The sequence below is a fragment of the Oryctolagus cuniculus genome, chromosome 5 (assembly GCF_051225735.1).
Source record: "Oryctolagus cuniculus isolate XC-2025 breed Fujian yellow rabbit chromosome 5, ASM5122573v1, whole genome shotgun sequence".
Lineage (NCBI taxonomy): Eukaryota > Metazoa > Chordata > Mammalia > Lagomorpha > Leporidae > Oryctolagus > Oryctolagus cuniculus.
Genome location: NC_142871.1, coordinates 48,795,683 through 48,810,028, shown reverse-complemented (window position 1 = coordinate 48,810,028; position 14,346 = coordinate 48,795,683). Strand labels below are relative to the sequence as shown.

At 36.8% G+C, this 14,346-nt stretch overlaps 1 protein-coding gene across 4 annotated transcripts in view; it reads right to left on the bottom strand.

Annotated features, from left to right (window-relative positions):
• Positions 1–14,346, bottom strand: part of TBC1D32 (TBC1 domain family member 32) — a 276,080-nt gene that overhangs the window by 193,363 nt on the left and 68,371 nt on the right. For 3 of the 4 annotated variants that reach the window (XM_070073655.2, XM_070073652.2, XM_089332749.1), the window contains 4 exons: positions 12,909–13,051; positions 8,587–8,714; positions 2,924–3,125; positions 1,436–1,518 (listed from right to left, as the gene is read on the bottom strand). In XM_070073655.2, coding sequence (XP_069929756.2) covers positions 1,436–1,518; positions 2,924–3,125; positions 8,587–8,714; positions 12,909–13,051 — 556 coding nt within the window. The remainder of the gene's footprint in view (positions 1–1,435; positions 1,519–2,923; positions 3,126–8,586; positions 8,715–12,908; positions 13,052–14,346) is intronic. The other variant, XM_070073650.2, reaches the window with a different exon arrangement.

Here is a 14,346-nt window from a genome sequence, read left to right as displayed (position 1 = left end):
AACTAAATTAGGAAAAACTCAGAAAACTTATCAAGAATTATTTATTTGTTGAGTATTATTCTATCAAGGAAACCAAAAGGTTTTCTGTTTGATCAGTTGTTTTTCTAAGTTAAATGATACCTACAAAAAGAAGAAATTCAAACTCAACTGCAGTATTCCTTTTAATAGAGAATATTCCTTAAAGTTCTTCCAAATTATTATCTTTTTAAGCTATCCCAATACTCAACTACAAAATAGAAATCTTGGAACAAATGTCACCAGACCTTATTTAAAAAGAAAAATTTACTCCACTAATCCGATTCCATACCTTAATGGTATTTTAAAGAAACATGAAGTGTAATGTTTAGGAGTGAAACGGACATTTTGATGATTATTTACAACCCTTCTCTCTTCTGTTGAGAAACAGTATTTTGTTTTATTTTCCTTCACACTATTTCTTGAACTCTTATACTTAGTGTAGGATCAACTATACGATCATTGAGTAAACTGAAAATACACCTTTGTAAAAAATAAGAGTGGGAATGTGAGATGAAGGAGTAAGAAGAGTTAGAGATTGGGTGGGAGGGAGGGTAGGAAGGAAAGTATCATTATGTTCCTAACTCTGTATATATGAAATACATGAAACTTACATAACTTAAATAAAATTTTAAAAAAGAAATATGAAGATACAAATTAAAATATACAAAAATAAATAATTTTCTAGTATCAGAGCATAATTAAAATATATCCCCACCATATTTTGAAAAATATTTTTAAATAATTAAACTTACTGGAATTTGAAAACATTTCACTTTTATTGAACTCTCCGGTCAGCTTTCTAATTTTAGTATTGGTAATTCTCCAAATTGTAGGAAACATCAACAGTATGGAAGTTTCCTAATTCAAAATTTAAATACAAAAGCAATATTGCCAGATTTTTTTTAAAGTACCATATGGTAGAGGCCAGCGCTGTGGCTTAGCAGATTAAGTCACTGTCTGCAGCAGCCGCATCCCATGTGAATACCAGTTTGAGCGCAAGCTGCTCCACTTCTAATCCAGCTCCCTGCGAATGCACCTGGGAAAGCAGTGGAAGATGGTCCAAGTCCATGAGCTGCTGTACACACACCGGAGACCCAGAAGAAGATACTGGCTGCTGGCTTCAGCCTGGCCCAGCCCTGGTCATTGCAGCTATCGGGGAGTGAACTATCAGATGGGAGATCTCTATCTTTGTCTCTCCTTTTCTAACTCTGTCTTTCAAATGAATAAATAAATCTTAAAAAAAAAAAGTATCATATGGTATCTAAAGTTCCTTCTGATTTGTAATTTTCCTTGATCCTATGTGAATACATTTACTTTCTTGTAAAATATCTTGCTATAGCATTCAATTACATCATAATAACTTGAAAAATATTTCAGTAATGATAATAAACAGATGATATTAATCAACTATACTTACATGTTTTGGGATACCTGGCTCACTGAGGAAACAGAATCAGAACCCTCTACTGGAGTAGGAATTCTCTCTGATAGAAAACTTGTCTAAAAAAAAAAAAAAGATTAATTTACGTTATTCTTTTTCTTACTGATAGCACTACTCCTGAGCTCTCTTATAGTGCACTTTTGTGGGGAGCAACTCAGATTAGACTGTTACTGGAATTAAGACTTATTCTATGCATCTGCTCTCCCACAATATGGCGCTGGGAGAGGAGGAAACAGCTTCTACTCAGCTGCCTCCAGTTCAACCAATAAGCAGCAGGACCTGCTCCTGATTGGAGGAGAGCAGTGTACTCGGCGTGTGGGTAGCAGAGTTGGGATTGGTGGAAGAGGACTATAAAGGAGGAGAGAGACAACATGCACGAGGAACATCTGAAGGAACATCTATCTGAAGGAACACCTGAGCAGCCCCCGAGAGAGCCGGCCGGCGGTGTGCCGCTCCCCCGCGGAAGTGGGGAAAGTGGCAGGGGGAACCGCCCTTCCCCGGAGGTGGAAGGACGGTAGCCAACCCGGGAAGAACCAGCAGCAAACCCGGGGAGGGCCGAGCAGACAATAGAACAGCGCAGGGTCCTGTGTCGTTCCTCCACGAAGATGGGGAGCTACAACTTTATTTTTGATCCTTACAATAATTAAAATTAAGTGTTCTTCAAAAGTTTAATTATTTGTTCATCAAATACATAAAGTATTTTATTTTTAAAAAACTAAATAAGGGGGCCCGCACTGTGGTGTAGCAGGTAAAGCCAGCATCAGCAATGCTGTCATCTCATATGAGCACCAGTTTGTGTGCTTGCTACTACCCTTCCAATCTGGCTCCCTGCCAATGGCCTGGGAAAAAGTAGTGGAAGATGGCCAAAGTGCTTAGACCCTGTTATCTACATGGGATATCTGGACTTGTGATTCTTGGCTTTGGCCCGGCCACTTGAGGTGTGAACCAGCAGATGGAACATCCTCTCTCTCTCTCTCTCTCCCCTACTCTCTCTACATCCCCCTCTCCTTCCCCCCAGTAACTCTGACTTCTAACAAATAAATGTTTTAAAAAATAATACAATAAAATAAGGATGAAAATATTTATTAATCCATTTACATATACCATACATGGCTATTCTTACATTATTTCCAGCATTCCTAACAAAAATCAGCTATCCAAAAAAAATTATTCAGAAATAATTTGTAAAGAGGAATGTTCATCTGTGCAAAGAAAATTCATGTGGAAAGTACTACCAGATGAAAAGACATAATAACCAGTTAAGTCTTAGAATTCTGTCCCATTGAAAGAAGTACTGAAGACATATGACAAATTAAGAAATACTGTGTCCCCTAGAGTGCTATGTTGCTAAAGAAGTTATATTTAATCCCCAAGAATATTTTGTCCAGAGGACAATACTGCAATCATGACTATACGTAAAATAAAGACTTGCATGGATGTGAAAGGAAACTTGAAAATACTTACCTTCTTCCATACCTTTGCTATAGATTCATGCAAACCATAAGAAATTAACACCTGCAGGCCTTCACATGTACCATATATTTGACGACACACAGAAATAAAAGCTCCTTTAACAACAGGCAATATTTCAGATCCAGAAAAAGTAGAAATATCTTCATCAAGAAGTTTTTTTGAAAACTGGGCAATTATGTGAGCACCTGTAGGACTAAAAGATGACACCTAAAAGTGATTCCAAGGTCATTTACTCTTGACTTTCTGATGTATAACCAAAAGCTTAACTTTGTCACAAAAATTCTTCATTTATTTTGCTCACTTTTAGTCCACCAAGCTTTTGGTTTTTTTTAGTTTATTCTTTTTTAACTTTCATTTAATAAATATATTTTGAAAAGTACAATTTTTGGATTATAGCGGCTTTTTCCCCCCATAACCTTCCTCCCAACTGCAACCATCCCATCTCCCACTCCCTCTCCCATCCCATTCTTCATCAAGATTCATTTTCAAATATCTTTACATACAGAAGATCAATTTAGTATTACTAAGTAAAGATTTCAACAGTTTACACCCACACAGAAACAAGAAGTGTAAAATATTGTTTGAATACTAGTTACACCATTAATTCACATAGTACAACACATTAAGAACAGAGATCCTACATGGGGAGTAAGTGCACAAGTGACTCCTGTTGTTGATTTAACAATTGACACTCTTATTTATGATGTCAGTAATTAAAACCGAGGCTCTTGTCATGAGCTGCCAAGGCTATGGAAGCCTCTTGAGTTTGCCAGCTCCGACCTTATTTAGACAAGGCCACAGTCAAAGTGGAAGTTCTCTCCTCCCGTCAGAGAAAGGTACCTCCTTCTTTGATGGAGAATAAAAGGAGAAAATATGATTTGCCAAACACCTATTATGTACCACAAATTTCATGTATTAGTTTCCTTTAAATGCTTTAATAAATTAATGCAAACAGGGTTACTTAAAAAAACACAAAAAAACTCAAACATTGATGAAAGAAATCATTGAGGACAAAAAATGGAATTATTGCTCATGAATTAGAAGAATAAAAATCATTAAAATGTCTTTACTACCCAAAGAAATCTACAGATTCAATACAATCGCTATTCAAAATATCCATGACATTCTTTTCAGAATTAGGAAAGAAATCCTAAAATTCATATGGAAACACAAAAGATCCAGAATAGTCAAAGTGATCCTGAGCAAGAAAAATCAAGCTGAAAGCATTATAATACCTGACTTCAAAACATACTACAAGGCTATAATAATTAAACAAGCATAGTACTCACATAAATCCTAAACATAGATTAATGAAACAGACGAGAAAGCCCAGAAATTAATCCACATTCATACACTTAAATGATTTTTGACAAAAGTGTTCAGAACATATAGTGGAGTAATCTCTTCAACAAATGGTGCTGGCAAATCTGGAGATATGTATGTGTGCATGTATATGTATATATACATATCTCCAGATATATACATATATATATATATATGTAGAAGAATGGAATTAGATCCATACATCTCACCATATACAAAAATCAATTTGAAATGAATCAAAGACCTACATTTAATATCTGAGACTATTAAGTTGCTGAAAGCAAATAGAGGAAACACTCCAAGACATTGATGTAGGGGATGACTTCTTAGATAAAACCCCCAAAGCACAGGTAACAAAAGCAAACCTAAACAAATGGGATTACGTGTAACTCAGAACCTTCTGCTCAGCAAAGGAAACAATCAACACAGTGAAGACATACAACAGAATGAGACAAAATATTTGCAAGCAACCTATCTGATAAAGGATAAATATTTGGAATATTTCAGCAACTTAACAAAAACTCAACAACAAAGGAACAACCAATCCAGTTAAGAAATGAGCAAAGGACCTCAATAGACAGTTCTCTCAAGAAGAAATGCAAATGGCCAACAAATACATGAAAAAATGCTGAACATCATTAGCCAACAAGGAAATGCAAATTAAAACCACAATGAGAGATTGCCTCATCCCTGTCAGACTGGCTAAAATTCACAGCATTAAGAGTAACAAATGCTGGCTAGGATGTGAAAAAAAGGGAACACTTAGACACTGTTAGTGGGAATATAAATCAGTGCAGCTGCTTGGGAAACACTGAGGAGATAGCTTAGAAAACTAGAAATAAACTTGCCATATGATTCATCAATCCCACACCCAAAAGAAATGAATATGCTGTATCAAAGAGATACCTGCACCATCATGTTCACAATAGTCAAAATTTGGAATCAATCAAGGTGTTCATCATCAGATGAATGGATAAAGAAAAAGTAGAATATATACACAATGGAATATTACTCACCTATAAAAAAAGAATGAAATCTACCATTTGCAGCAAAATGGACACAACTAGAGGACATCACGTTGAGTGAAATAAGCCAGACACAAGACAAATATTGCATGTCCTCCCATATATATGGGAGCTAAAATTTAAAAACAAACAAGAAAAAATAAGGGAAGGAAGGAATGAAGGAAGGGAAGGAGGAAGGGAGGGAAGGAGGGAGGAAGGAAGGGAAAAAAGGAGGGAGAAAGGGGTGAAGGGAGGGAGGGAGGGAAGAAGGAAGGAAGAGAGAAAGAAAGGCCTGTGTGTATCAGTACTGCTGCAAATATCATTTTATTAAACTTTGTTTTATACCTTTTTCAAATCAATGGCTAAGAATGCTGTTCTACTGTAATGTGAATGAATTGATACTTTAAAATTAATTGTATATGTGTGAAATGTTCATTTTCTATTCAATTATTACTTATAGCTGTTGTCTGTATTTCCACAAATGAGGATTTTTTTCTTTTTATTTGTTAAACTTCTTATTTGGTGAAGTATTAACACTTTGTGCTTAATATATATTTGAAATATTATCTCAAAAACTAATAAAAAAGAAAGGAAGAAGGCAGGAGGGTGGGCAGGAAAGGGGGGAGGGTATATCACTATGGTCTTAGAATTGTAACTACAAACCATATTGAATCTGTGAAAAACTAATTAAAACTTTAAAAATAAAAACAGAAATTATAAAGAAAAAAGAAATGTCTATTCTTTATAATAAAGCTTGCATGTGTCCTTAAGTAACCTTGAGTTAATGAAAAATCAAATTAAAAATTTGCAAATAACATAGAAAGAAACATTAGTATCAAGGAAATGAAAATGGTAACTATCTTCTCAGGAGCAAGAAGATGCTCAAGTTCAATGTGAGTTGGGTAAATAAGAATTAAAATAATCTCATTAATTCATGAATTTGCCAAAACCTTAACAAACTGAATATTTTAAAGAGACACTGCTCATACATTTCACACATTTTTGGCAAGAAGGTAAAATTTCATGGAATATTGGAAAATAATCTGGCAGAAACAGTAAGATTTTGAGTTTAAATATATGTGTTCTCAGATTCAGCATTATCACTTTCAGAGTGAATCTAAAAAGTTGAAAAAAATGTTTTTATTTTTCTATACTAATTGATCTAATGAATAGATCTGCTCAAAATTATAAAAATGTAACTAGTGATGTTAGCTTAGGGAAAAATGAAATAAATAACAATATAAGAAACAGGAGGGAGAAATTGGGAACACTGCTATAAGGTCATTGTACTAGCAGTTAAGCAGTGTAATATTATTTAAAATATGATTAAATACAATTAAAACAATGTGATTAGTAATTACAAACAATCCTGTTGTACAAACATCAAGACAACCACCAAAAAGAACAACAAGAACAAATTAAATTTATTAATCTGTCAGTAGGGGAATTTGGGTATAGGGGGTAACTGTACTGCCTCACAATTTTTTTTAAATTTAAAAATACTGTGAAATAAGTTTTTTTTAAAAAAAAGTTCATAGAAAATGGAATTAAAAGGTAAGTTTATTTTAGGGCAACAATTTTTTGAAAACCATATATAATTTTTTTCACAATAGACATTTTCCATTAAGGTTTTAAAACCCCTGGTGTTGGGGCCAGCATGTGGCACAGCAGGTAAAGCCACCACATGTGACACAGCCTTCCTAAATGGGTGCTGGCTAGAATTCTAGCTGCTCTACTTCTGATACAGCTCCCTGGTAATGCTCCTAGGAAAGTAGCACAGTATGACCCAAGTGCATGGGCCCCTGTACCCACGTAGGAGCTTCCACCTAGTCCAGCCTCAACCACTGAAGGAAAGTAGTGTGGGAAGTATCATTATTCTCCTAATTCTGTATATATGTAATACATGATATTCATTCACCTTATATAAATTAAAACATTTGTTTAAAAAACTTCTATACTGAAAGCAAAAAATTAAAAAAGAAATAGACAATCTGGACTGACCTATATATATATATATTAAAGAAGCTGAATAAATAATTAATAACCTCCCAAAATAGAAAATACCAAGCTCAAACTGGTTCACTTGTAAATTCTATCAAACACTTAAGGAATAAATTATATCAAATCTGTTCAACAGTTCCAAAAGACAAAACAGAAGGAATAATTTCCTAACTTATTATGAGAACAAGCTGCTTGCAACATCGGCAACCCATATGGAGTGCTAGTTCAAGTGCTGGATGCGCTCTGCTTCTAAACTAGCTCCCTACGAAAGCACTTGGGAAAGCAGTGGATGATAGCCAAAGTACTTGAGTCCCTGCCACCCACTTGGGAGACCCAGATGGAATTCCAGGCTCTTGGCTTTGGTCTGGGTCAGCACCAACCACTGGGGCCATCTGGAGAGTGACACAGCAAATAGAAGCATGCTTGCTCTGTCATTCTGTCCATCAAATAAATAAATCTATTAAAGAAAGGAACATTTCATTCTGTACTCATCTAGAAAAATGTACATGATTACACATAAAACTCAAATTTCAGAATAATAATATCATTTTGGTAAAGAGGAGACAGAAATATTCATGTTTGTATGTTGGTGTGATTGTACATTTGTCTGATGTATCAGATCACTGTAAGTGCAGAGAAAGTCTAGAAGCCTAAATATCAAAATGTGCCATTGGTCAGGCATCTCCCTCTAGGTGATCACAGAAAAGGGAAAATAGCTTCTCCTTTGAACACCTTTGTTTGATCTGACTTCAATCAATCATGTGTGCCTTTAGAATTTTTTGAGGGATGATCACATTTAGAATGAACCCTCTGACTCATTTTGAAATTATAGACATCGGGGCCAGCGCTGTGGCATAGCAGATAAAGCCATTGCTTGCAGTACTGGCATCCCATATGGGTGCCGGATCAGGTTCTGGCTGCTTCACTTCTGATCCAGCTCTCTGCTGTGGCCTGGGAAAGCAGTGGAGGATGGCCCAAGTCCTTGGGCCCCTGCACCCACGTGGGAGACCAGGAAGAAGCTCCTGGCTCCTGCCTTCGGATTGGCACAGCTCCGGCCATTGCGGCCAACTGGGGAGTGAACCAGCAGAGGGAAGACCTCTCTCTCTCTCTCTCTCTCTCTCTCTCTCTCTCTAACTCTGACTTTCAAATAAACAAACAAACCTTAAAAAAAAAAAATTACAGACATCAAGGCCTACTCTGCACACATAGACCATAACCCGGATTACTCCTGCAAATTTGTAAAGATCATTTAATATGTTAATAGTGGCTAGTCAGGACACATAACTATAACTAGAAAAGTTATCTGGATGTAAAAGGTAGATATACCTGTTTTCTTTGGAAGAGTTCATATTTTCACCATAAAGAAGTAAAATAAGTCCTTCTTCTACAGAGGCAATTCTTGCCAAGATATCAGCTATCTGAGTTAAAGCTGTTTCAGAGCAATTCAGAGCAGCCTGTACATTAAAAAGATATGAAAAATTGTACATTTTACATCATACTAATATATCACAGACTAAAATCCAAAAGTGGTATGCAATTTACTAAAGTTACACTACCACAAGAGAAAAAACATAATTATTTATTTAGGTATGAAATATGTTCAGAATCAAATGTGACACTAAATTATATTCTTTTACCAGCACAATTGATGATGTACATAAACACAAGTTTTTCACCCAAGCCAGCTATTGAGCATTGTTCCTATTATGCTTTTACAAACAACTGCTGTTAATGAGCACAGTAGCTCCTCTGGTTCTATTTTTCCCTTTACTTTCCAACCACTGGGTCCCTGTACTTCCAATGTAATCATATTGTATATGGCATTTAACAAACTACCATCATTTCTAAAGGATACTACTAGTGAAAAATGTAAGCTGGGCCAACCACATTTCCTAATTTTTTATTACACATTGAAGTACTAAACTAGCTTTGAGAGCATATACCAAAATAGCACCAAAAAAAAAAAAAAAAAAAAAAAAAAAAAAAACACTGGTAACCGTAAAATCTTGTTGATGCATAACACCCTCTGGAATTATTGTGGGGCCCAGTTACTATAATTCCTGTTCTTTCTTGGGTCCTCTTATTAATCTGCATTGTACCTGCATGGAAGTCCATGTACATGTTCTCTACGATAAATGTGAAAATGTACAAGTTGCAACCAATACATTCTAATAAATTGTATGGGATATCTTAACTAATGTTGAATTGTGTATATTCACTCAAAAAATATCCAGATAGAGGTAGTCAACTAATATATTAGGCAGTCTATTACTTTTTATGCTAAATAGCCTTCTTTAAACTTCTCTTCTTGGATGGGGCTGGCATTGAGGCACAGCAGGTAAAACTGCCTCCGAGAAGGATGGCATCCCATATGGATTCCAGTTTGTGTCCCAACTGCTCCACTACTGATCCAGCTCTCTGCTAATGTCCTAATAAACAGTGGAAGATGGCTCAAGTGCTTGGGCCTGAACCAACCATGTGAGACAGCCGGCAGAAGCTCCTTACTCTGGCCTGGCCCAGCCCTGGCCTTTGCAGCCATCTGGGGAGTGAATCAGCAGATGGAAGATATCTCTCTCGCCCCTCTCTCCCTCCTCCCCTCTCCCTCACTCTCACTCTCTCCCACACTCCCTCTCTCCCTCTCGCTCTCTCCCTCTCCCTCTCTTTCAAGTAAAATAAATAAATCTTTAAAAAAAAAAAAACTCAGAATAATTTCCTCTTCCACAAGTATCTATTTTTATTTTTCCTGTCAGGTATTTATACATACATATATGAGAATATATTTTCTCTCATGCAAATACATACAAACAGACACACACACACACATTCCTATACTTTTTTGGAACTGTTTTCCTCATTTTATCTTTTTTTTGCTTAAAAATGTCTCTCCTGTTATAGCAGACTAGTTTAAGACAATAAACATGTTTTATTCTTTTCTGTATTTAGTACCCAAAACAAAGCTACAAGTGCAACAGGTGATGCCAGGTGTCTTAAATTAAGTACTGAATGTATACTATATGCCCAAGGGCTGGTCCTTAAGCTCAAGAATAAGTAATCCAGGGCCAGTGCTGTGGAGTAGCAGGTAAAGCTGCCACCTGCAGTGCCGGCAACCCATATGGGCACCAGTTCAAGCCCCAGCTGCTCCACTTCCAATCCAGCTCTCTGCTATGGCCCGTGGAAGATGGCCTAAGCACTTGGGCCCCTGCATGTGGGAGACACGGAAGAAGCTCCTGGCTCCTGGCTACAGATCTGCACAGTTCTGTCCACTGCGGCCAATTACGGAGTGAACCAGCAGATGGAAGACCTGTCTCTCTCTCTCTCTCTCTCTCTCTCTCTCTCTATCTCTATGCCTCTCCATCTCTCTCTGTGTAACTCTGACTTTCAAATAAATAAATAAATCTTTTAAAATAAATAAATAAATAATCCAAGCATAATGTAAGAACAATTACAGAATCACATAACATGGGAGTAGGAGAGGAAAAGAACTCCTAACTTTGAAAGGGAAATTTGGGGAGAAATTTCAGAAAAAACTCTGGTCTAAAGAAAATAATTTTTCATATGAACTAAATTTAAGACTTTCCAAGGCTAGGGAAAAAGTATACAAACTCAGGTAAATAATAATCATGTTCATAAATTCAAATTGTTTGTTATAACTAGATAATATGGAAAAGAATATAGTTATAACACAGGAAAACAGAAAATTTGGGAAATGCCAACTTGAGGATAGTGAAATTTATACAATAAACAACAAGCTGGACAGATTATGACAGACCAATGATTGTTGAGTATAACAGGATGACTAAACCAGTATAAACAGGCCAGCGCCGTGGCTTACTAGGCTAGTCCTCCGCCTTGCGGCGCCGGCACACCGGGTTCTAGTCCCGGTTGGGGCACCAGATTCTGTCCCGGTTGCCCCTCTTCCAGGCCAGCTCTCTGCTGTGGCCAGGGAGTGCAGTGGAGGATGGCCCAAGTGCTTGGGCCCTGCACCCCATGGGAGACCAGGAGAAGCACCTGGCTCCTGCCTTCAGATCAGCGTGGTGCGCCAGTGCGCCGGCCGTGGCAGCCATTGGAGGGTGAACCAGTGGCAAAGGAAGACCTTTCTCTCTGTCTCTCTCTCTCTCACTGTCCACTCTGCCTGTCAAAAAAAAAAAAAAAAAAAAAAAAAAAAAAAAAAAAAAAAAAAAAAAAACAGTATAAACACAATACGGTTTAACAGAATGAAAAGGTAAAAACTTTTAGCCTACTGGTAACTTTTAAAAGTTACTGATGGCCGGCGTCACGGCTCAACAGGCTAATCCTCCGCCTTGCAGCACCGGCACACCGGGTTCTAGTCCCAGTCAGGGTGCCAGATTCTGTCCTGGTTGCCCCTCTTCCAGGCCAGCCCTCTGCTGTGGCCCGGAGTGCAGTGGAGGATGGTCCAAATGCTTGGGCCCTGAACCCCATGGGAGACCAGGAGAAGCACCTGGCTCCTGCCATTGGATCAGCAGGGTGCACCGGCCGCAGCGTGCCGGCCGCAGCGGCCATTGGAGGGTGAACCAACAGCAAAGGAAGACCTTTCTCTCTGTCTCTCTCTCTCTCTCTCACTGTCCACTCTGCCTGTCAAAATAAATAAATAAATAAAATATAAAAAAAATTTTAAAAAGTTACTGCCAAAAAAAAGTTACTGCCAAAAAGATTATATCATAAGTACAGGGATATATTGTACAGACAGTGGGACTGGGAACAGTATTAACTCTGTCACTCTAAATATCTAACACTGAGCATGTCACTTCCTTAAGCCTCAGTTGTAGTAATTAAATTATATGATGGGCATATATAGGCACTTAAGAAGTGAATCAGCAGATAGGATATTTCTCTCTTTTCCTACTTTTCAAGCAAATTAATTTTTAAATTATATGATATAAGGTAATATTCTGTGTAAACTGTAAAGAGATAAATGTGTTTAGAATTGGGCGTGCATGTAAGCTTACTTTCTAAAGTAAAACCATTTCTTCTTAACATAAAACACAGTCGGTTCTTACAAATATAATCTATTTCCAATGTATCTACCCCTAGAAAGTTGCATCAATACAAATAAAATGTTCACAAGATTTGTTAGATTTCCAAGACAGCTTAATAGAACAGCTTTCCTAAGTCCTTGGCATCAGCACATCTAAGCCTGATTAGAAAAAAATAAGACATAGGTATTTTTCTCCTCACCTTGTCATAACTAATAAATCAACCAGCTATATGAACTATAATTTAATAATAAAAATATGTGCCAGCCCAAAATACATGCATAAATGGGAACACAGTATAATAAAATAATACATGAAACATACCAAATTTGGAATTAAAGTTCTGTGGCACAGCAGTTTAAGCCACTGCTTGCAATGCTGGCATCCAGTACTGTAGCACTGGTTTGGGTCTGGGAAGCTCTGCTTCAGATCTAGCTCCCTGCTAATGCACCTAGGAAACTAGCAGAAGATAGGCAAAGTACTTGGGCCCCTGAAAACCACATGGGAGACCGAGATATGGAGTTCCAACCTCCTGGCTTCAGCCTGGCCATTGCAACTATCTGGGGAGTAAACCAGTGGATTGAAGGAAGCTTTCCCTATGTTCACTAATACCCAATTAAAAGACTGTTTTTCTCTTTAGTAACTAATACCAACCTCTGTTCCTTTCATTATATTATGAATAGGCTGAAGAAGTGCCTCTATCACAGTATTGTTATATAAGCATTCGATAGCACACTCTTTTTGATCACAGAGAATTTGCAGAACTTCAGTCACCATACTGGCAGGAGAATAATTCTCTGATAAGAAAAACATATTTTTACAAATTAAAACATACAGCATTAAATATTTAGTAGACTTCTATTTATGTGTTAGCTTTTGTTTTTCCAAGAAATTCAACATCAAATTAAATTCAATAGTTTAAACAAAAAAAAAAACACATGTAACCCAATGCCCAAAGGATAAAATGAGCATTACCAATTTATAACTGGTAACTTAAGGAGATTTCAGTTCCCTTAATACAATTTATGTTAAGACAAAAATAAGTAAAGGACAATTAATATAAATGTCAAGACAAAAACATAAAATAATTCACCATTTGACATTAAATCATTGTTTGACATTGAAAACATAGTTTAAAACAAGCTCATAACTTTTTTCCTCCTAGAAAATTTTTACTTCAATCACTTTAATTCTTTCTTTAAGTAATATATTTAGCCACTGAGCCCCACAGAAAATTAAATGAGAGTCACTAAGATGACACAGTGTACAAAAAGGAAGGCAGACAAGAATAGAAATTGTCATTAATTTTCATGCAGACAAGTATACTTCTTGTGCTAGCATAAAAACCAATGAAAATAGTATTTTTTTCTTTTAAAAAATGTACAAGAAAACACAAATACACGTAAATGTAACATCACGGATATATATCTCGCTGAAATAAATATTTTTAATTTCATAAATTAGCATATTTTCCTATACTTGAACTAGTATCCTCACAAAAGTGGAATTTAATGTAAGACTGTCCTACTAAAGTACAAAACTAACACAGCAAATCCTTAACTTATGTTATAATATTCCAGACAAAAAGCACATGTTGACTTCAAGTGAATATTTAACAAAAATAAAATGGAAAAAGGAAAGTTCAGTGATTCCTCAATCTACTGCACATGAGAAACTCTTTATGCTGAGACATTTTATTGATAAGCATTTGTCCATTCTTTCATTTATCCAATCACCTACTATCTGTGCATTCACACATCAGATACTGTACAAGACAAAGAAGTTAAAAAAATCCACTAGATGGACTTTTATGGATATTAACAAGTAATAATGAGGCCGGCGCTGTGGTGTAGCAGGTAAAGCCACCGTCTGTAGCGCCAGCATCCTTTATGGGCACCAGTTCAAGTCCCGTCAGCTCCACCTCCGATCCAGCTCCCTGTTAATGCATCTGAGAAAGCCAAAGAGGATGGCCCAAGCACTTCAGCCTCTGCACCCATGTGGGAGACCTGGAAAAAGCTCCTGGCTTTTGGCTTCTGGCTTCGGTCTAGCCCATTCCCTAGCCGTTGAAGCCATTTAGGAAGCAAACCACTGG